Source organism: Prenolepis imparis, unplaced genomic scaffold (genome assembly GCF_030444845.1).
Source record: "Prenolepis imparis isolate NDT839.2.m4 unplaced genomic scaffold, iyPreImpa1.0 SCAF_5, whole genome shotgun sequence".
In the NCBI taxonomy this organism is placed as follows: Eukaryota; Metazoa; Arthropoda; class Insecta; order Hymenoptera; family Formicidae; genus Prenolepis; species Prenolepis imparis.
The window spans coordinates 7,447,433-7,473,256 of NW_028141163.1; the positions used below are offsets into that span (position 1 = coordinate 7,447,433).

A 25,824-nucleotide genomic window follows, 5' to 3' on the forward strand; every position below is an offset into this window, starting at 1 on the left:
TGCGAAAAGTATATACGACCACATATCGTTTTTAATCTTGACTTCGGTTTGAGAACGACGAGAAGCATGTCTGCAATAACGTTTAATTTAAAAACGAATGATGAGTTGCTGTTTTAAACGGAAGATTGCTGTAATTATAACGATAACAAAAGACAGATTTTTATTGGCGCATAAATTGTAACATTTTTAATTACATTTTTTATTACAACATTTTATATATATATATATAAATTGTTATATACAGATAATTGTCTTTTTTTATATATATTTTTATGAGATAAACTTAAAAAATGTATTATCTCTGCAAATTATATTTAATTTATATATCTCTCTTTATTAAAAAAACAAATAGATTTATATTATTCTTCAATTTCTTTTTCGTTGTTTAATTCGTTATTTAATTTGTCAACGTAATTTTCTTAGTAGGATAAACTGTGCGATTGTTTGACTAACAGTAACGATAGAAAAAGCAAATGGAAATGCTACAAACGAGCGTCAAGAAAGTTACAACGGATATTGAACGAAGTATCGAAGAAGATGCTGAGAAAATTAGAAAATTAAAATGCGAAACATTTAAAATTAAATCGATGTGATGCAAGCTAAAAGAATCTCTTTTTTATCTCGATGTGTCTCTCTTTGTATTCCGATAAATTCCTTCGCTTTTCAGCTTTCTTATATAGAAAAATATTGGCCATACAGAACGCCGTTGGCCATTGAATAAGCACGTGTATGTAGCACAAATGAATGCATCAAAACTCATAGCAAGTACGGTAAGCGTCTTCCGAAGCACGGACGTACAAAATCGATCCGCTTCTACTTCTCCATCGCTATTTTAGAAAAGAAAGCGGCGCTCGAAAATCGAGTGAACGTGAATTTATGTTTCGATAAAAGTGCAGTCCGGTTTTCTCGCTGCTCGTATATATCCGTACATCGTCTAAAAATGACGATCGTAATATTTAACAATGACGGTTTTACGTCTGGTTTATTGCACAAAATCTATGAACTGCTATTATTTTATTGTATATATAGCGAAAGAGATATGATTGGAATAGAAAATTGAATATCTTAAATGGAACAGGAAGCTAATGCAAATATTTTTATAAAATGCTTAAAGTAGCTTGAAGTTAAATATAATATTTATGTTAAAAAAATATGCATGAATCAATTATTTCAGATATAGAAATATGTGTAATTAATGCGTTATGCTGTCATAAGATTTTGATAATACTACTGGTTTTACTTTCGAACAACGATAGTATACTCGAACGGTGTAACAAACATTTCCATTAAATAAACATGAAATTTTGTTTTGTTGAAAAGATCAATATTGACAAAAATCATTGCACTTTACGCGATTCTGTAATATAATAATTTTCTCTACTGTACATGTGTAATGAAAAAATAAATATCATTTTTATGTTAAAGGAACCGAATGTTTTTACGCGATTCATAACTAAAAAACTATACTTTTAAAACACTTTTTCTATTGGAATAAAATATTTAAAAAAAGCTAAACAATACAGTAATATAAGGATAATATTGATTTTTTTAATAACAAACATATAAATATATGTATTTATCTATGTAAAGCCACTTAAAATATTCATGACTGCTACATTAATTTTATCAATTTATAATTGTTATATATAATGTAAAAGAATAAAAAATATGTGTAATATTGTACTTCTTTTTTCAAATATTAAAAAAAAATTCAAAATACATAAATAAAATTATTGTTTGATCTTGTGTAAACTTTTATGTAAAATAAAATAAAATAATAAAATTAATTTTATATTTAGCTGTTATCTCAAATCGTGACATTTTGTAATTTGCTGTGACTTGTGTGATTGGAAATACTCGATATATATCACTGCGTCTGTTCTGTTTACAATCAACCGCTACTATTTTTAATATACCCACAGACAGCTAATTAACGACATTTGACTGTGAAATACCTCTGTGTTATATATCGACCATATACACAGTAATACATGTGTAGCCTGTATCGAATTGATTTTCTCTTTCACGTGATAGTCAGAACTTCAGTAATTGTCGTCACACATCGATATAAAATGCTTGGCCGCGTCTTGCTGTTAATGATCCACTTGCATCACAATCAGTGCCAATTAAACCCCATTAATAATGCGATATTTTATCACTGTCATTAATTTCAATTTTTATTTTTATGCCTTGCAGCCGAAACATTTTCATGAAGCTATAGTATCATTAGCAACTAATTACGCATCTATTTAAAAAATATGTATAAAGCCAAAGTAATTGCAGATTAAAAAAAGACGACAGTTAATATAAGAAAATAATTTTGAAACCTAAAAATATAATTAAAACTGCACATTACGATTGTAAAGATAAAAAAACCAATTAATAATATATTATAGTTGAATGATATAGAATATCTCTGTGTAATGCGAATAATATGTTTCGTGTCATATGATTCCGCGTTATACGATACTCATTCGTATTGTAGAAAATTCGAAAATACATTCTTTATTATAGAAAGAGAATACAAATGTTTTCACAAAATTTGAAATTTATTACGTTATAAGAGTGATTTATAGCACTATATATATGAAGCCAATTGCAATTATTTTGTCGCGTTATAGAAATATCGAAGATTTACACAAAGTTAGATTACAATAAAAGATTAGCATTCTTTCTACATGTATATATTTCAATTTGCAGTTTTTACAAACAAAACTAAATTACTCTATGCGCGCATTTCCGTTGAAAAGCAACTTTAGCGCACGCTTAGAGATTAACTCGATAATTAAGCCTGGGATCAAGATACCGTTGAAGTAAAGTTCACTTGAAATTAATTTGTGGAATAAAATATCTTATCTGTTTATAATGTCCCCGAAACTTCTCTCATTCTCAATATCGGCCCGAAGAACCAAGTCGTGTTACCGTCTTCTCACTCGCAAGTATTATCGAGCGGGACATTGATAATAATTTTACTGACGCTATTGAATGCGGTCGGAAGAGTAGCGGCCTTTCACACCGGAGGAAGCTGGGAAAGATACTCACCTATCCTAATGAAATCAGGAAGAGCCGCGGCGTGGGCGGCGAGGAGCGCCAGCAGCAGCAGCCACCTCGCAGCCATTTCCGGTTCCGGTTCACCCCGCCGCCTCTCCCGCCCTCCGTCGCCGCCACCACCGCCGTCGCCTGAAGCCCTTCCTTCTCCTTCTTCTTCTCTCTCTTTTCCACTCTCTGGACTCTTCCTCTTCTCGTTCTCCCAAGGGAACTTACGCCACTGGAAAACAAGATTGGACAGCGAGTTCATTAAAATGCACACCGCAAGCCTTCGTATCCGGCCTGAATATCTGCCCTCGTTTACAAGAGAATTGTGTTTCGAAAGCACCACAACATTACTGATCGCCGACATGAAATCGCGGCTATGATTATCGCCTTACGAGAACCGGAAACCAATGTAAGAGAGGCAAGCAATAAGAGGTTTTTAAACCGATCATCAATATTGGGATAGGAGATACGGGATCGTAGAAAGAAAAAAATCGCGAAACATCGGATCCGAAATTAGACATCATAAAGTACATATACTTATATGTATTATTGAAATCATCTCATTGTTTATATTCACACTATTCATTTATTTAAATGAATATATTTCTTTAAACGCAACACAAACTACTTTCTTCGTGTGTCGTCGCATGATTATCCTCCGAAATGCAATCATGATAAATAGTATATAAAAAGACATGAATATTTTTTACGAATAATTAACAATTATTCGTTCGCGCGATTAATTAACTCCGATGATTAATAATGCATAATCGTATTAAAGCAACGACTATTTATTAAAGCAAAACATTTCGCGTGATATATTTATTTGAAGTAGAAATTGAAGCGATATATGGGACGAAAATCATAAATTATTATTTACGAGAGATAATTATTTCTTTAACAATGCTCGAATTCAAATATATTGCACTTTGAATGTTTTGTTAATTTAAATTATAATTTTTCCAGCATTTGCAAATTGAAACCACAGAGTAATGCACGAATCGTTGAATTGAGTGATTCAAATAAGACAATACATTAATTAATTTATTAATAATACATGTATTTCGCGGTATTAATGCATTCGAAATGTATTATGCATACAATTGAATTTCAATTGTATCCTTCGGTATAATTTGATACTTTACTGATTTTTATTGCGTCCTATACTACTTTAGCCATTAAATTGACTTATTATAACTGAATATATTTATAAAAATATTTTCAATATTTTAAAGAAATTTGAATCATTAATTAAAAAATTAGACTTTTATTTTATTAGATTTTATAAAAATTTATATTTAAAAAGAATTTTTTTCAAGAATTGCATTATTATTTTAACAAATATATACTTGAAAAGAAAATAAGAAATTATTAATGTGCGCAATAATTATTTTTTATACTTAATTATTTTGTTCGCCATTTTAATTTAAACACATTTGTATATGGCTCAATAATTATATTATATGTAATTTTATCGTTTACATGGAAAAAATTTTGCATGCTATTGACTGCTTTTTTCTCATTGCAGCTATTGCGTAGCTCAAATGAGCTGTGCAATGTATTTATTTATTGGTCTATCGATGATTTTATATATTAAATATATTGACTGCTTTTTTCTCATTGCAGCTATTGCGTAGCTCAAATGAGTTATGCAATGTATTTATTTATTGGTCTATCGATGATTTTATATATTAAATATATTGTAAATTAAAGAACTAAATTAAAAATAAGAAAAAGTAATAAGTAAACAGAAGTAAATTAAATATGTAGCAAAGTCAGCACACTAATAGTTGCAGTTAGACGCAGCATAGTGGCAGAATGACTATAATAAACATAAATGTCTCTTATTCATCTCTTTTTAAATATAAGTTTTGTAAGATGTTATACATATACAAAACGAGTGTATATGCCGGCAGTTTGTATTGTAGCATTACGAAACGTCGCGCTGAATATAATTCCAAAATATATTACGCGCTGAAATATATTCAGCGAAAGGCACCTTGCTTACACAGTTCCTCTCTTGTTACAGCTGCTCCGTGATACCCTATGAAAGTAAATGTTATATGTGCGGGCAGATATCGCGCAAGAAATGCAGGTCGCACTGATTTTAAATCACAACATACCCCGAATATAAATTGGTTATTTCATCTAAATTTTTACGAATAATTGTCACGTTTTTTTTTCTAATTTTATAAATGTGCATCTCTTTTTCTCTCCAAGCAATTTTTGATTTATATAGTTTTCGAGAGAAAGGAGAGAGAGAGAGAGAGAAAAAAAAAGAATAGACTCTTACATATTTAAAATAAACTTATTTTACCTAATATTAAGTACATTATGTATAAATACATTTTGATTTTCCAGCGAAAATCTCTATTCAGATTATTGAGCATGTGCGTTCGCGATTCTCTTCAGCGAATTTCTCACAAATTACAAAACATATGATACGCCGCGTGCTCGATGCACCTATCATCTTTACAAAAAGCGATGTTACGGTGATTAAAATTGAAAATACGATAAATACAACTTCAACACGGATGGTCGGTCAAGCGAAGGCACTAATGGTTGAAGACAAGCAAGGGGGGAAAAATGGAATCGCGCGCGTTTTTAAACTGCAGCTAGAGGGCTTTTTCTGCGTAATCCGAGCCACGAACGTGTAGCTACAATGGCCGTGCGTGCACAATATATGAGCTTCGCGAGAGAGCACTATGAGTGGGAGTGTGCAAGGTTGGTAAATGCAGCCAGGAATACAGTGAAAATACATGGCGTTGCGCCGCGCCGAACCACCATGTAGAACAGTACCATGTGTTCTAGAAAAATATTTGTTAATCCCGCAATGCAGATTTTGTAAGCGGCATAAATCCCTTATTCGCCTTTGGGAAATCCGCTCTTTCATTATGGAGAATTGTCGCGTATGCGAGGATGGATCGCGTTTATTTTTCCGTTTGTTTTTCCCGAGTTTTTTGTTCGGCGCGTATATACGTTATTCATGAATTGCATTGAATTGTTTATAAGTATATTGTCAAAGAGTGTGTCGATCGAGGATGCATGACAATGTTTCCGGATACGTTAAACTGCAATGCGATATTTCCGCCTTTATCATCGCGTTTCAGTCAATCGAGCGATTTCAAAATACATGAACTCGAGCGATTAAATTAATTAAATATTTTATTTATTACGAATATATCTTAAATTCTTTAGTAATGGTTCTGAAAAATAGCGTCGGATGTTCAAAATTAAATATTACAGACGTGTAAATGTATAATTACATTTATCATATATCTCCGTTTCATGAATGTTTAGTATTTGATGCTGCTACACATTACATTTCGGTTATATCCGAAATTACGCAGTCATGTTGCTATTATATCTGATCATCTCCACGATAGCGTATGTGCAATCAATTATAACTATCTTAAATTATATTATATACGTTGTATGAAGCAATATAACGCTCTGTAATCTACGGTATGCCGTAAATTGAAAGGTTGGCAAATGCGATTTGAAGCTTCAATTTCGATGGTAAATTGATGACGACAACCACTAAATTCGCTCCTAAAGATATAGTTATTTAAGAACAATTATTAGAAGAACATTAAATCACATCAACCTATTCACATAGCAATTTTTTCATTTCTTTTAAATTAACTTAAAGAAGTTTAATATTAAATAACAGATTAAGTATTATTATATATTTAGAATTATTAAAATAATACGGATAATAAATAATTTATAAACGTTTACAACAAAGTTAAATACAATAGGACTAACAAATCATATTTTTTAAATATTGTTAGAATAATATTGCGCAAACGCAACGAATGAATTAGTATTAATTGTGTCGATCTCTTATCCCTCTTATTTCCTGAAAATATTTACTCCTTCTTATTTGTTTCTACAATATATTATTCTCTCAGTGGATTATCCAAAATCTCACACTGGTTCTCGTTGTCGGTAATTCGAATTAATTTAATAGGACAGCAAAGGCTGGCATTACAATGCAACTCTTGTGTTACACATACTCGTAGCGTGCAGTGCACCATTTATCTATTTACCCATCCGCTATGCACTGTTCCTAAAATTACCGACTCGGGGTAGTTAACCGGGAAAACCGGCGCACCACTTCACAAAACGCCCCGTCGTTTCCGGTCCACGCCCGTGAGACCTTTCGAAGTGAAGGGAATATTGCCAAACGGGTAACGCACATTGCAGACGCGGCAGTTAACACATGCATCGATAGCTGATTCTCTTTCCGCATAACTTATCAGGTTGCAGTCGTTGACTTCCTTCCGGGAGTGATGTTACCGATTCGGGTGTGGACCCCCACATCAACATGGATCCACGAATTTCCGATATATTGGCGAACTCGCAACATATAGTGCGCGCATCCGCAGATGTGCTGTGAAGCTCGAATCCTATTTGCTCTCTTTTCGATGGCATGCAATGCATCTCTATCAATTTGTATCGCGCAGCTTGTTGTAACAGAGCAAAGTAAAATTGAATAACATAAATGCTGGTTACACGTATTTTAACTTTCGATATTAAAACAATATATATTTTTAAATTGAAATATTCAATATTATCCGTTGTGGACATAAAAGAGGATGAAAAAGCCTTATCGCAGAAAAGTCTCGCAATAAGTTAAAAACAGATCAAAATTTGCGCTCGCATTATATTTATAAAATATTCAAAATTTATATTATAAAATGCCGTAAAAAAATATGTTAAAAAAGCAGTAGAAAATAATGTGACACAAAATCTGCAAAACGCAAGTTTCCTCTCTTTTATATTAATTATATTTTTATTATATATTTTATTATAAAAATATTCTAAATAGAAATGAGAGAGTTACATTATGTTGGTAAAAATATTAAGAATTTATTTACATTGAAATTCATGTAAAATGAGATTTGTATAAAATTTTAATCTATCGAGGCACGTAAAATTTATATCTGAATATAAGTGCAAAAAAGTTGCATTGTGGTTTTCGTTAGAAATAAATATTTCCTTTGATATTAATATAATTTCAGAAACATTCACAATCACAATATTTTACTGCAAATTCTATATTTCTATTAAATTTAATATGCAATTTTTGATTAAAAAATAGACCGCAATGATTAGAAGAAAAATTTATAGCGCAGATACGCGAAAGGATTGTTTATAGTTTGGCAAATTTATAATCAGATTTTATATGAATGCGCATAGTATTTTTATTCATAACAATATTATAGATCATCGTCCCTTTATTCCCGAATCCTTAGTTATCTTCAATCTTATCGCTCTTTCAGTATTATCCTGAAAAATATCGTATCATCTCGTATTTTTTCCTTCCCCATCGGGAAAGATCGTAGGAAAAGGGAAAATATTCTATCTTGGGGCATCATAAAATAGTATTGATATTCTTCCAGAAAAAAAAAAACAATTTCTCAAATTGTATATTCGACGGGGAAAATTAATACTTCTTTTTCAATATAACACGATATAATAAAACAAGACAAACACAGCGTTTCTTGATTATTATTTAGATGACATTTTCACTTGTAACTATGTATGTCTCAAAAGAAAATACAGAACAATACGAGGGATTTTTATGTGTGTTATTATCAAAGTGAAGTTGAAGAGTCCATTGCAGCAGTAATCTAATCTTTAGAATAAAAGAAGAAAGATCGGAAGAATTTTGAACTAAATTTTATTTCTTCAACTCTAAAATCAAGTTTCTGCTTCGATTAGATCTCTTTTCTGCAGAAAATCGTTTATAAACGCTTTCAAAAAGCAATGGATTGTTTGAAAACTCTATTCCCGCAGCTTCTGAAGTGCGTTGTTAAGCGTACCCTCGCCCGCGATTATAGATGTAGTCATGATTTAGTCGCTATATGCAAGGATGCGGTAAATGAGGGTGGAGAAACGAGCGCTCTCGCAACGAAGAGCCGACATTGGCGCCGTTCGGAGATGCGCGTTGAATTTTAATGAACGCTTTGCCTTTGTGCGCTAAGCTCCTCCCGCCAAAGTCCGTGTCCCGCAGGACCGCGCGGGCATGAAATTTTTATAGAAACACTGATCATTTGTCTCGTCTCGCGCCTCGTCTTCTCATCTCCGCGCGATCACCTGTTCCAGACTCGTGCCACGGCGACCTTATGACAACACTTCCCTTACAGTAACGAAGCATCGGCTGTATTTCTTTTTTTTCGCACAATTATTCACGGTTCGCGATGTAAATGGAATCGGGATGCGCTTAAAACGCGAGATTGCAAATATATTGAGGCACCTTTGTCTCTCGGTACCGCGTGTGATCGATCTGTCATCTGGCGCGACGCCAAAATGGCGCAGTCACCAATTTTAATGAAAAATTGGGCAAAGTATGAAACTTAGGTACAAGCAAGAAACTTATTATGCGAACATTTGGTAAGAAGTACTCGGAAGTTTAATAAGTACCGCAATGTGTGTTGCAAAATGAGTTATGGTAACGATAATAATTTGCCTTCTTTTGTTGAATACTAAGTTGAAAGTTTTAAAATTAGAGAGAGAGATCCCATATTCGCGTGCTACAGTAATATATTAAACTGCCTTATATAAAATATATGAAATATTTTCTGTTTATAAGTCATTGAACGTAGTAAATAGAAAACAAAATATATAACGAATAAAAATAGAGATTTTGCGTTATCAAATTTTTTGTTTTAATAATAATGATTTTCGCGTTAGAAAGAAAATACGAAGTATTCATAATAACGACATAAATTGTTCCCCGCCCCTTTTAAATTGAATTCTTGAAAAAATAAATCTTTTTTCTAACCCAGTACGATGTAATTTTTGTGCTAACTTATTTATTTTTAATATCTACGTTTCGCTTTATGCTGGTGTGATGAGATTCGCGCGAGTAATTCTCGTGCGTTCTCTCGTCTATCGGTTTTCTCGCACATCTTTGATATTGCTTCTGCAACTTTTATATACGCGAGTGAATCCTCGTCACAATGCCGAAATTGCCGCGTCGCGGCTATAGGATTTTCACTTTTATTTTCCGTTTTGCTTTTGAGTGCCCCTTTTGTTTAACGTTTCACGGCATCTTTCTCTCCTGCTCTATTCCCAAATGGATTTTGCATAAGAACGGAGCGCGCGTCGCTTCGCGCGCAGTAAAGCGCGCATAAGTACTTTCTTTCGGAGCAGATATTCATGGCGAGGTCGTAGCAACCCGTGCCATCGAAAAACATTCGTAACGTCTTCCATTCGCGAGTCTTTCGCGATTACACTATGTATCTCTCTTCCCTCGAGAAGAGCTCGTTCCCTTTCTACGTACGATCTGCCTGAACGACGAAGAAAAGAATGCGAAATGATACACGATGCTCTCCGAGATGGAATTGAAGAGAGGGAGTGATAACATTGAAGGGTCCCAAGGATTTGCGAAAGAAAAGGACAATATTTGGAGTTATTGTGAGAAAAGATATCACTCGATCTTCAAAATCTGACAGTGGACTGTGATATTGCATAAATGATGAATGGCGCAAGTACTATATACAGTTGAGTATATGAAATATATTGATATATTACGTGCGAAGAACTTTTAACGAAACAAAGGTAAAAGTAGCGCAGAAAAGTTTAATGCTAAATTTTCCTTATTAATTCTAAATTACTGCAAGTTAGTTATCGTTTCGTTTTTCACTCTAACAAATAAATGACATTAACGGTATTGTAGATATTATATTATAGGATTATATTATTATATTATAGAATTTCTTAAATAAAGAAATTTTATTCGAAAGTAAAAAAAAAAGACGTCAATGATAATTTCTATTTGCATTCGTTAACCGTTTTAAAATTCTGCAGCTTTTGCTTGCTCAGATTTGCATTTCTTATAGATCTACAATATTTTTCAATTTTATAAAATCAATTATAATATAATAAAAATTCAATGAATCTGTCCGCGCATAATTTAAAAATATTTACCATTTTATACAATTTTATGCTTGACAAGTTAGTGCTTGAGAATCTCGAAGAAATCTCGAGAATATTTTTTGCTTTCATTTTTTTAATTTATGAACAAAAAGGAATTATGAACCAACAAGTTCTCACTTTATACGCTCATATCAGTGCGAGATTTCTCGCTTATGCATCAGCAGCGGATGGCATCAGGATTTGCAGGATTCTCGTGCGCATTTGCTTAATCCTTACCCGTCGACTATCGAGATTGCACGCTCCGTTTCCGCGTTGTGTGATCATCATATATATATATATAAACGAAATAAAAATATATTTATACGTATTCATTGTGATTTCATACATGCAGATAATTGAGATAATTACACGGCGAGCTTTCCTTTTTAAGTTTATATGTGCGTTAAACTCTCTTGCACTCTTCCTCTCTCTTTCTCTTTCTCGGTAAATATTTAAAAACATTATCACGTTGCCGCCACATTATTCATCTGTTAGTTGAGTAGAATTTTTAACATCATTTGAAATTAAATTTTAATATTCATTACTCTATTACTAATAATTTAAAGATTGTACGAAACATTTATATTTGCAATGTATGATGTAAATTGCTTACTCTATTATAATTATTATTAATTTCATGAATAATTAATATGCAGGATATTTTACATTATATTGCTCAGTATTAAAGTTGGTTAATAATATAAATTGATAATATAATATTTAAAAAAAATAGTTTAAACTTTCCTAATAATTTTTACATTTTAATAATTCCAATTCTACAGAAAAACTTTATAGATCAAGAAATTTGAAAGTATCAGAAAATTCAAAGTTTTCAAGATCAATATATTTGAAAAACTAAACTTCACAAAATCTTAAAAGAATTTTAAAATCTAAAAATTACCAAAAAATACATACTTAAGAAAAGAAAGATTTTTAAATCCAAGGAAATCTATGGTCAAAGATTGTAAAAATTTAAATATGCTAAGACTTTATAAAAATTTAAATATCCGAAAATTTGTGAAAGCTTTAGAGTCTTAAAATATGAGAATCCAAAGACTCAATTAAAGTTTAACGCTCTTAGTACCTAAGGAACTACAGAGAGAGATTCAACTTTTCTGAAAACCAAAGATTTAAATATTCAAGAATCCGCGAATATATGCTAACTCTGTGGTAGAATAACTTTATTAATGAAAAACCTAGAAAACTTTGTAATAGTGTATAACAACATACCACACTCGGTTTAATATATTCTCGCAGCACGTAGACTTTATAAGCTAGGCATTAGTCGAAGAATGGCGAAATGGCGTGAACGTGGTGCCGCTTGGGTTTTGTAGGGGAGCTCGTCCCGAGGGATCTCAGCATTTTGTGCACCACTTTCCAACTACAGTTATGCTCTAGATACTTTTACAAAACAGTCAAAGTTTCGCGAATTTTTATCGTACCGCAACATATTATCAAATCCTTTTTGAGCCATATTTCTTTTTTCACTTGAAGATATGTATTTAAAGAGAACTTAAAAAAATAATCAAAAAATCGCGTGAGTCTCTTTTATTTGATCACATATTTGATAATTTTTTTCAACAAAAAGTCTTTTTTGCAAGCAATACTTACATTAAATAAATATAAAAATTTTACGGAAAAGGAAATTTTATCATTTAATTATGAGATATCGCTTAATTAGACAGTTATATTTAGCATGTGTAGCATAACGCGTTAGTAAATCTTTGACACATAGATTGTTGAATAATTAGAGAATGAATATTTAAAAAAATCGTGTTTTATTTCTTCTAAATATCGCGCAATAAAAATGCTCTTACTTATTCCATTCATTTATTTCTCATTAAAGGATAAGGGTCTCATTAAAGGATAAAAGTGAGAGATGAAAGCTCTATAAAATGAAGCAGGCGGAAAATGTTGGATTTCGGAGATGGACGGTGTACACACGGTATACGGCAATTGAGATTTGAATATGTATGAGGATCAAGGCATATGGCATACAGGTTGTGCTTTCGGTTTATCGTATGACTCGAGATACGTTGCAAAGCCATCTCGATGACAAAACAAACAACATATCGAAGATTGTGAAATTTGCATTCAGAATACGTCTCCAAGAAATCCTCAGAAAAATGTTTACGCTCTTTCTCAAGAAATAGTGGAAGAAAAGTTTTATCATCACGTCCTAGTAATGTAACGCATACGCGAATTGCAAATTTTTAGTTGAATACATCTATAGAGAAATCCGAGAAATAATCTCGCAAATTTATATAGAAAAGTGGAACGCGGTAATTTTTATTTTATATTTTGATTAATTCAATTTAATTTAATAATAATTTAGCGATAACAAATTGCAAGGTCACCAGACGATAATTAAAAAATGAGAGTAATTTAATCGACCAATTCTGGCAAAATTCAATTTTATTTTTCACAACGTTTCGACCATGGGTTTCGGTCCTTATCAAGTGTGCTGTAATATACATTTACAAGTATGAATAAAGGAGTAGAGTAAAAATAATAAAAATAATAATAATATGGTAATAAGCACGTTTTCCTCTACAAACCTGTGTTCTTAAAACAATGTTAAAAGTAAAAAGATAAAAAGCCAACGAAGACACATTATTATAATCAGAGAAGAAAAACGACTGAGTTGCTATCAAATGTTTTCGAAAATAACTTTCAACTTAGAAACGGAAAGGAGGGAAAAGGGACCTATCAAACGACCTTTATTATTTTATCGTAAATATTATTTAGATTGTCTGTGTCTTTTTGTAAATTAATAATGTTGTCAGATTTTTTTATAAAAAACATCTCAGCGATTTCTCTTTTCCTAACATACTTCTCATTATGCAAAACAACCGGAGCAGACCAATCAAAATCATGGCTATTATCCAATTTATGTCTCAATCTATGGCTTTTTATCTTTTTACTTTTAACATTGTTTTAAGAACACAGGTTTGTAGTGGAAAACGTGCTTATTACCATATTATTGTTATTTTTATTATTTTTACTCTACTCCTTTATTCATACTTGTAAATGCATATTACAGCACACTTGATAAGGACCGAAACCCACTTGATAAGGTCGAAACGTTGTGAAAAATAAAATTGAATTTTGCCAGAATTGGTCGATTAAATTACTGTCATTTTTTAATAATAATTTTTAAATATTTATACGTATTATTTACATAACATGTATGTTTTAACTTCATATAAATTTTCCGGAAATTATTTATTTATAGCGAAAACTTTATTATTATATTTACATCGTAATATTTTTCATGATAAATGTGCCGGGTAGTATTCTCGTTAAATTTGACGTTACATTGTGATTGTAAATGACCGCTCTTCAGTGTAAAATATTAAAATAACTCGTTAGCTTTTTCATTCTATTAAATCTGGTAATATTTTTGCTGAATGTTTTCGGTATCGTCTCATTTTTTCGCGGCTAGAACGTTCCCCATTGATAAAAGCCCTCGTAACTTCGTTATGACCGGAACACGTCGATAAAACGATTTTTCTTTTGCGCGAAAGGACAGACAAAGCTTTTTGAAAAACCCGTTCAAAGTGTCTTTCTGTCGTAAAGATAGAACGAGGCAATTACTGTCAGTCGCCGCCAGTCCATAAGAGCACACGAAAATGCATCGTATGCATTAACCGGGAGAGCCAGAGTCTCTTGTATATTATAAGCAACATTTCGTATTCGGGGGTACATTTTTGCAAAGTTTACGCGAATATCTTTTGTACATTCAACATTATGTAATATGCACAAAACTTTTTCATGCATCGTAAAATACGTGCAAAATTTCATTGCAATTCAACATTACTCGTCTTTCATTTCCAAAGTACAAATACAATTGTTTAAATACAGTAGTTTGGAATGTACACGCGCGCGCATAAATTCGCACGTATTTACAATTAGAGTTGAAATTTAGAGTTGAATATGAGTATACGTATATATATGTATATGTGACTGTACGTATTCATATGTAAATTCTGAATTCGCAACTTTTAAGTCTCAATTTTCAACTGCATGTATCCTAAAGTTATAACGAAACACACAATATGATAAATACGTAACAAACAGAAACTTGTTATATTATTTGCGAATCATTCGCAAGTCTTATCCGAATAAGTAATAATCTCTGAATTGAAATGTATCGAATTTGAAAATCACTGTATAATTATTGAGCATTATTTGGGACATATGTGAAGTCGTACAAACCGCGTAAACATCATCGCAGCGAATTTTACTTCAATTCCGAATCACGGAGGAATAACAGGACGTCGTGAGCGAGCGCGTAAAATTTTTCCCGAGTTTATCGCGCGTCGATCCCGTTAATAAAAACCTACGGGACGCGCATGGCTACGCGGAATAGTCGATGCATTTTATGGTCCCGCTCTGCAGGTGGTCGCAGCATCCGAGGTATCACGATACCGAAGACCGTAAGCCGAACGGCGCCCTTAGTTATCCCGCGAAAATTACACCTGCTATTTGCTCGCCCAAACGCGCACGCACGTTTTGTTGCTGCAGCTATGTAGTTGCTGCAAAACAGCAAAATTCGGCGCGCACGTTTAATAAGTAGCGTGCAATAAGAGGATGACTTACGGCGGCATTAAAAACGTCCTGCGCCGGCCGCCTAGCTTGCTTGCAAACGGCTGCCATATCGCAGCGCGCACTAATTACGGGCTTTATGCGCTGCATATATGTAATGTATCCTAATTGGAAATGCAGCTCCTGAGTGTCTCATTAAACGGCACGTACGCACGTTTGAACTACATTTTTTTTCCGCTCGCGTGTACATATATTGTAAACGATGATAAATAATGAATGACGAAAAGTTGTACACTGTTACATATTTCAATCGTATATACGGTATTAAATTGGAGATTGCCAGCCAGTATTTACGTATCGTATAAACTAACGGGTCTATATACACGCTTTTGCCGCTTATATCATTTATCGTCATTACGCACGGTCACTAATCGCTTTATATTGTCGGTGTTTACACGAAAATATTACATGCACATTCAATGCCTTGTTGTACGATAACTCGCGTTAATAATAAATGAATTAACATGCATGAAATAGTAGTATATTGTTTCAGTAGAAGAAACTTTACGCTGTCATGCGTAAACCGCTTTTGACAGATATGAATGAGAATTTTAATTGATGGCACTTTGGAATACCCTTTATTAGGAAACTTCGACGCATTAAAAATGAAATTTCTTTCGCAGCTTTTGACTAGTTCACTTATTGTTTTAATACCAGTTAATCATGAGTACATTATTCATCTCTAGATAACGTCTTTGCTCATCAAAAATATATAATAAAGATCGATCAACTATTTGCACATCTTATTGTTATTATACGAATAATAAAAAAAAAATATATATATATAAGAAAATTATTAAATGAAAGTTTTTTAAATTGTTTAAGTTTAATATCATGATATTTCTTAATCGTATAATATAAAAGACAAAAGATGTGTCAGCAAAATAAAAAGTACTATATTTCTTAAAAAAGAAATTGTTAATTTTTATATATTTAATAGTAAAACGGCATAAATCTAAATTATCTTGTAAATATTCACGTAATCTTTATCTTTATAAAATATACTTTGCAAATAAAATAAATGTCACATTTTTAGAAATAGATAGATATTATACATTAAATATATAAAATTTTTTATGATCTCCATGAATTATCTCGACGGAAGAAATCATCGTAGAGCTGCTAACATACGAAAAACAAGAACTAGGTAAATACGGCGCGAAAGCGTTGTCAGAATAATCCAGTTTTATAATGCACTCTGTTATGCAGAAGCGGACTGACGTCCGTAGGGACGGAATGTGTATACAGTTACAGACGAAATGCGCATATGCACAAACAAGCGGACTGTCTTCTTCTTATTATTGTTCTTGTTATATCTTTTTTTAGTTGTTAACTTTAGAAAAACGTTAATTCAGAGAGCTACTATATCGTTCCTCTCAACTTGCTCTTTTAATTTCACTTATAGAAATATTAATTTCATCCCGGATTATATTTGCATAAAGTGAAATTATCACGCATATGCGAATTAATTTCACAATTTTTCACCATTGTCTATATGTTTCTCTTTTTCCTTTAAATAGTGGAAAATGCGAAATGTAATAAAATGAAACGTTTGTCATGCAAAATATTTGAAAATTAAAAAAATTGCTTTAACGTAGTGAAAAAAATTTTTGTTATGTTGCATTACACATTTCGTAAATGGTTTGAATTACGTAATTAAAGCGGCCGTTTGCAAATTAAAGGTAAATTTAAAATTTACTGGAAATTTCGCTTGAAAAGATAAATCTCTATTAACTGAGAATTTTAAACAGAGCATAATAATATGAAAAAAAATTGCATTTACATAATAATAATTTACGTTTGTTCGAACGATACGATTACGTTTGTTCGAATTGTATTATTAAAAATATTGGCAGATGATGTAACAACCAAAAATATTGTGAAACATAGTATTTTTTCGTAAATATACTATTTTTAGACAATATCCAATTACCCGACAGACTTGTATTACGACGGAAACTGGTCTAAAAGGAGAGCAACAAATCCGAAATAAAAGCGAATTTAGTTCTGATTTTCCGCAAAGCTCTCTCTCTCTCTCTTTCCTTCGCTCTCTGTTTACAATGGTATTCAAGAAGCAATACTCTTGTCTGTTGTGGCGTTACGATAATTCTTTGTAACACATAGCCACGTACTAGGCCAAAACGAAGCAATTACCACCAATTGCAATTCTAAAACAAGTCACCCCGCATGTCGCAAGTAATTCAATTACTCGGATTTAAACGATGTACGGATCTATTTCAGGAAAAGGTGTATCAAAATTTAACGCAATTCCCACTTAAAATAAAAATAAGGAACGTTAAATCAATTTGTAATTATAAAAGTTGTATTATTTATTAAATCAAGACAGATTAAAATTTAAAAAAATTGTTCGGCGAAAATATATTTCAGATTTTATCTCCATATCATCAAAATATTCTTTCTAACACAATTGTATGTATTTTATAAATGTATTTATTTTATAAATGTTTGAAATATGCAATTTTCTTTCACATTTCTACAGTTATATGTATATTTCATTAAACAGCAATATGCATATATCTGCAATGAAAAAACTTTTATTTCCGCTGGTGATATTTTGAAAATAATTGTGCAACTAAATCTGAAACATTATGCTATCTTCACAAAAATACCGTTATCCTTATTGCCGTTGGCTATGAAAAAATATTAGTTAAAATTGAAATTTATTGATACACTCTGTGGTGCGTATGGCAGTTAAAGTAGCGCGGAGATAAAACGCGACATTTTTACTCGATATGATACCAGAGGGTATAAAACACGCGAAAACAGTAGCGGAAAATATGCATGTCGTATCGTTTTGCGTATAGCGTTTGCAAAAATCACTATTTTGACGCAAGTGCATTTAGCAGTAGAAAAATAAAGCTGCGATTGGATATATAAATAACTAAAATATTCCGCATTGTATCAGTTAGTTCATATCCGTTAGCTGCTTCCAAGCCCGATTTAATAGTACGCATTTTCCGGAACAATCGCATTCGGCCAACGGACGTGTCGTTCTAAAACGTTCGCCAAATAAGAGAGTTCTTTGTTAGGATAAATTATAACAGTGCAAGCCGCACAAAGCGGCCATGCAACGTTTAAATTCGCCGTTAAATATATGCTGTCACCTGGTCGAGCAAACAAACCTTTTGAAATGCTATTATATATTCGCACGTCGGAAATGTATGTAAAACAATTACTAGCCTGTGTGTATATATATATATACATAGTTCTGCTTATACTTGCGAGGGTGCAAAGGACGGACGTAGTTTCCGAAATGGTAAATAATCCTGCAGCTGGCTGATCCGAAATTGAAAGCTAGCAATAATTGCTAACACAACTAAACTATCCGATACCTGTTTTTCGATTTTATTTGAGCTGCGATTTTCGAGTTTACAATATTAGATCATGCTCAAAAGCAATTACCACTAATCGATACTTTAAGCAAATTTTATATAATTAATAACATTCAAATTTAATATGTAATATGTGTTTAATATTAATTATTAATAAATGTTTATTAATAATGGGAAATAAATTATAAGTAAATATTCTACTAATAATATGTTAAAGTTTTTTTATCAATATCATGTAAGTTATTGATACATTATAGTATCAAAACTTTAACTTTACTAACTTTATTATCATATTAGTGAGAAAATTACTAGATATGCGATGATACGGACACAAGCTTTATCTACTTACACCCTTATTTATACTGATATCTATTTTCCAGGCATGTTTGAATTATTGAATTTCGATATTTCTGTATACTCCGTTATTTATTCTTGAACTATCGGTTTGAATACCCAACAGCCGCATTTTTGTAGTTTGCTACTTTTCATCTGATAACTCCGTTTGTTAGATACGTAGATATTTAGTTGGTGAAAAACACGAAGAAAACATTTTTTTTTTAAGTCAAATGACACGTTAATACTTTTTTACACTGTTCGCTGTTTTTGCTTGGAAAAAAAGAAAAATACATGTTTTACATTTCAGTTCATTGTTATTATGATTCTAGGTGATGATATTACATCCCCAAATGGGGGAAACAGACTAATTGAGAGCAAGCACGCTAATTAAAACGCAAGTTAATTCTTTTTCTTCCAATGGGATTCATTAATTATTCAAAGTCGTATTTTGATTTTTTATTTGGATCATCATCGAGAGATAAATTAAGTTAAAGCATACGTCCTTCCATGGTTAATTCCTACGACAAACAAGCGAGAAAAGCCTCTTCTTGATTCCAGCCGAAAGAAAAATTCCTGATGTTGATATTTTTCTAAATAAGAGAGACCAAAACACACACAACTTTGAATAATAAATCTCATTGGAAGAAAAATTAATTTTCTCTTACAGTGTTTATTTCTGAATTAACCCATTTCTCTCATTTGTGGATATTCAATATCATGGTCTTCAATTTCATTAATTATATTATATTGCTCAATTTTTGGAATGTTAATAATCAAAATTATTTTTACATTATTCTATCTAATTAATTTATTAATTAGCAATATGTACTTTTAATTAAACGCTTATTCAAGCTGCCTTTCTACTGTTATGCGAGATCTTTGATATAAAAATATTTGACAAATTAAAGAGGTCTTTTGTGTTGCAACATTTATGTAGAATTTATATTTAATTCAGAAAATGTGGCCGCTTTATCGAAAAACCGCACGTTTTACTACACAACAATCAAAATTCGCTCCGTAGTGCACGTTGGAACTCACTGCATAAATTACGCGATGTTTAATGAAATGAGAGCAATGCGCGCGGGCTATTGTCGGCACAGAGTAGCAGAAGTATTAATTATGGACATTACTATTCAATAATATATTGCCGCGGCATCTCTCCCGAAATTTGACCAACCGGTGCGCCGTGCGAGTTTTAACTCGCGGCCGGAAATTACGCCTGTCACGATGCGAAATCGCGTGCGCGATCGGATGAAATCGATAAATAGAACGTCGCGTTGCCTCGCCGCGGCGACGATGTGGTGCAACTGGAAGAGAATATTTCGACACACGGAGAACCGGAGAAAATCCGTGAGAAATCCGCCGAGGGTCGTCGCGAAAATAAATCTGAATAAATCGAACATTGCAAATCGGACGTGATAGATGCGACCGATTATTGCTTCGGATTCACTGGACTCTGCGATTTTTCCGTATCGATATCGCTACACCACCAACTTTCGTACCTATATTTTCAATATTTCTTATTTCTGTTCACATTTATTCATGTTTTCGAGGAATGTGTTACACTTGATGTAGTCCTTTATGTAGTCTTGTTTCGTTTTATTTTATTGACCTATTTTTACCTATACATTATGTAATCGTAAACTTTTGTTTATATATGCTTTCTCTTTTTTTTAACGTCAAAAAGATTCTGCAAAAATGTTTTTAAACAATATTCGGTCTCTTTAAGAATAAACTAGAACAGAAATGATTTAACAATTTGTAATATTATATGTCAAATCATTGATTTATATACTTATGTCAAATCATTTATTTATCGAGAGTGCTAACTGTTTCCCGAAATAGCCACGAAATTGGTTGCTGCTGTCATATAATAGAAAATCGCATGCCGTTTTTGGCTCGTCCAACATTCCCATGACAGGAATGTCATGTCAGATGGACGACCGGATAGAACGACAGACAATGGTTCGGATGGAGAAGCGCAACGAAAAAATGCCGTCAAACTGTCATCCGTAACTGCGAGATCGTCCCCGAGAGACTTGACGACCGCGTAGTCATCGCCAGCGGAAACAAGTGGCATGCGAGAAATCGAAGCTACGACAAATCGAGGAAGTGTCGTACATACAAGTGTACAGTCTACGCGAGGAGTTGTTGTTGAAATGCAAATATAGAAACATACCTTGGTGAATATCAGTATTCTCTTTTTTACAATCTGATGTATATCTGATATAAAACTTTATATATATATATATATATATATATATATATATATATATATATAGATTTGAGAATAAAAATATTCTAAGAAATAGAGCATGATTGAAAATGCAAATATGGGATATATTAAAGGAAATAAAAAAAAAAAAAAAAAAATTTCTAAAAATAAATGCAGGTTTTACGTGCGATATTACAGGTAATTATGTATTTCATTTAGAATTCACATCAGATTTCGTCAAATCAGCTCTGCTTGCAAATTTATAAACGCCTGCATTAATGCATATCTGTTATTTTCATATACATGCATTTCGTACGATCAGTATGCCGAATCAGTCGCTAAAAAAAATATATTTGCATCGAATTAAAACGCTATTTTAAACGTTAAAACGGTAAAAAAAATCCCGACAGTTTTGTCGATAAGTTTATTTGTCCGTGAATTATTGGGATTCGCGCTAATTACCGGTTCGTAGCGACAAATTACGTGTTCTTTTTACGCACGAGTGCCAAATAAGAAACTCGTGTCTGCCAGAAGGTATTAGTGATATTGAATTACGGATTAAATTTCGTCATGAGCGAAGAGGAAACTATAAAAGCTAGCTCCGATTCCCGCTTCAACATGTCCTAGACACGTACTCGACGGAACGAATTCTAATTGACTTTTAGCGATGCTGCTAGCGTTTGATAAATCTTGCCTTGATATCGATATTCGATATATTGTCATCGGTACAAATTGATGTACCAACGAGGACATAATTCATGGCAATATTTATTCTAGTCGCCGGAAATCGTAAAAAATAGTTTATCTTAAGTTATAAAAGTCACTATTTACTATGTATTGTGATCTCCTTTTTACTTTGTTATATTATGTTATATAATAGCAATGTAGACGAAAAATAGCATTCTGAATTAGAGTAACAAATTGTATAAGAATAAGATAAATGTTGCGTAAATATATTTTAAGAGTTAAAAATATAAGAGATATTTTTTAAGGCATGTTATCCTTTATGCTTGCGCTATCAAAATTAAAAATAGACTAGCAAATAGCTATAGCTGTAGAAAAAAATGTCTAATTCAATACAATTTTTAATTGAAAATAGATTGTTTAATTTCTAAAAAAAATGACAGTAGCTTATATTTCCAATAACCAATAACATCGATGGAAAGAATTTTTTCATGTAAATTTATGATCTTGCTTATATTACTTTTTAATTCACTACTTGGCATTTCCTTTCTATTTGCCAATCGTTTTAAGGAAGTACGTGATTATACATCAATAGGTTACAGGAAGGAATTCCCTCGCTTTATATTCACTTCCTTCGTTGGCTTCGTGTAAATCTAGGATTAGCGTGAGCGCCTGCCTGGTTTCGTGCGAACCGATAAAGTTGAATTCAACGATAGATATATCTGAGAGCGAATTCCATGCGATTCGGCCTCGGGCTGTACCGCCTCTTCGAAATAGAGCAAACCGCGCGGGTGGTACAACAACGTGCATTAGATTCCGTGTCAACGATTTTAACAACACGATAAATGTCCAATGTTGGACGGATTTCTGTTTCTTGTATTGCAATTTCGTTTCTGTAGATCGAAATTCACATCGTTTTAAACAATATATTCCAAAATTAAAATCTTTTTAACCATGTTGTTCTATTTCTGATTACTATTACAATGCGACAAATATTTCAATGTTAAGAGAGTTTCTTTCATGAACACACTAATATAAATGTTGATATATTACTTATATATATATATATATATATATATATATATATATATATAATATTTTTTTATAACATTATTTGAAATATATACTACCTACTAAATATACTACCTATTATTTTAAAAAATTAAACAATCTATTTTCAATTAGAAATAAATATATTAGACATTTCTTTTTACAGCTATAGCTATTTGCTAATCTATTGTTAATTCTGATAACGCAGGCATAAAAGATAGCATATAAAAAAATGGATTTCTTATAAATTTATTTTTAATTCTTAAAATATATATTTACGCAACATTAATCTATTATCTCATACAATTATATATACAGCATCAATGCTAGTTGTAATTTATTAAATGGTGGCTATCAAAGATTCGTTATTCTAATCATATATCCTGCTTTTTTACACATACACACACATAATGTTCATCATATTTTATTATATACACATATATTTGTAAAATATAATTGCAATATTTCTCGTTGCGTTCCTCTTGTGCCGTATTTTGCATAAACACGTATTATTCTTCATATCGTATGCTCATGTGTTATTCGAAAATTTTGCGTGTATATTACGTAATAGTAAAATGACGGTTTCTCGGCAGAAAAACGAATATCACCTCGAAAAATATCAGCAAAAATATATTATTTATTCTGCGTTATTTTTATAATGAATAAAATGGGTTATTGGAAAAAGATGAATATTCGTAGAATCAGCGCATCAAAAGCCGGCATCAAATGCTAGTAATTAACAGTTCATATTATACACATGGTTATTTTAACCAAATATTATTTTAATATTAAAGTATAGCTTTTTCAGCTATGTCCATTGCGCGAAGAGCATAAAAAGATTTTATGTAGACAGATAAAGAGAAATATAGCTAATTAAAAGTTTATCGAACAATGATCGAAAGGCTATAGAATAGATTCACTTTCCATTATAACAAAAGGCTTTACGGTTATATTTATAATGACGGAATTAAACTTTTAATGAATATGCTGAAATAGGTAGAGATCTCGAATGACACAACTTTTTCAATTTCGCAGATCTCTTTTAATGCTTGTTGAAAATAAACTTTTCAAGTAATTATTTCACTTAGCGATTCACAAAATTAAAGGGATTCGCAGCTTTGTTCTACGAAAAAAAACTCTCACTTAATAATAATGTTTAATAATATCAATAAGCCAATAATATCATATTCAACAATATTAATAATATTAATAATATTCTTGTATTTTAAATAAGTAACTTATATAAAGAAGAAAATTATAAAGAAACAATTTCTCTTTTTTTCTTTTCCTCTTTAACACGTGCACTCTTTAGAAATTTTAAGAATATGTATAAATCTAATATGATATTTTTTTTTAGTATTATTATGTAACATATTAAGCTCTATAAAATTAAGAGAAAAATGCCAATTAATTTTAGAGAAAAGACATCAAGAGATTAAATTTTTGAAAACTCAAAAATGCTGTAAGTCTGGAATATATAAAATATTGTATATATATCGATCACAAATTAAATACCGATATAATATTCTATATAGATATCCTCGCAGATATGTATCAAAAAACGGAACAATCGTAGCAGTCCCGTATTCTAAATGAGAAAGGATAGTGCGCTTTGTTGTGTGAAAATTTCAATCTTCAACTCTTTCATTCATTGAGCGAACAATGGCACTTGGCGTGATTAATGTTAAATTCATGTCGCGCATTATCCTGCCGTTCTTTTGATATCATTGCGGTAATGCAATAAATTGTTTATCGCCTTATAAGTTTCAAAATTGCACGATGGCGTTTATGCACGGCGACAAATCACCGACAAACAAAAAGATGTCTATCTTTTTATCGCAAGCAATTTTACCTAAACCCTCGCCCTGCCAAACCAGGTTTATTGCCGGCATTGTCTGCCTCCGCTCGTATAAACGTCTTCCGGTATTTTACTCCGTCGTCGTGCCATTAGTATTATCGAGTCTTTTTTTTACCGTTTTTGCGTGTGAAAATCACAAAATAATTGATTGATTTGCGCGATCTATTTCGATAGAGTCAAATTTATGAAATGTCATGCGAAAGTTTGAAACAGATTGATCGAGAAGATCATGATTATGATTATGATTTAAAAAATTTTCGTTTTGTTGTATTAATTTATATTCAATATAATTATACGTGTTCAAATAAAAAGAAACAAGATAACTTATAAATAATAAATAATATATAGTAAATATTAAAAAAATTGAACCAGAAATAGCAAATATTGCGTATTTCTAATAATAGAGTAAACGTAATGACTATATATAAAATAATAGCAATAAAAGTTTGTCTCTCAAGTCTTAGAAAAAGAATTTCTTTAAAATTTCTTATAAGTTATTAACCAAAAAGATGAAATATATTTTTAATGGCATTAATACAAGTCAATTTAGTTGCAAAAGTTTTACGAAAACAAGAAAATAAAAGAATTATTATTTATGAAATAAATTCAAGAAAATATCAGAATAATTATAGCAAAAATTATATAACAAATAACATCGATCTATATATATAAAAATGTAGATCACTTCACGAATAAAATATTGCTCAATAATTTGTATCCATATTATTATAATTATGAGTAGATATAAAAGACAA

At 31.6% G+C, this 25,824-nt stretch overlaps 1 protein-coding gene across 9 annotated transcripts in view; it reads right to left on the reverse strand.

Annotated features, from left to right (window-relative positions):
* The window catches only part of Kair1d (Kainate-type ionotropic glutamate receptor subunit 1D), a 384,639-nt gene that overhangs the window by 127,665 nt on the left and 231,150 nt on the right, over positions 1–25,824 (reverse strand). For all 9 annotated transcript variants that reach the window (XM_083038994.1, XM_083038995.1, XM_083039000.1 and 6 more), the window contains one exon: positions 3,043–3,268. In XM_083038994.1, coding sequence (XP_082895120.1) covers positions 3,043–3,118 — 76 coding nt within the window. In that variant the 5' untranslated portion in view covers positions 3,119–3,268. The remainder of the gene's footprint in view (positions 1–3,042; positions 3,269–25,824) is intronic.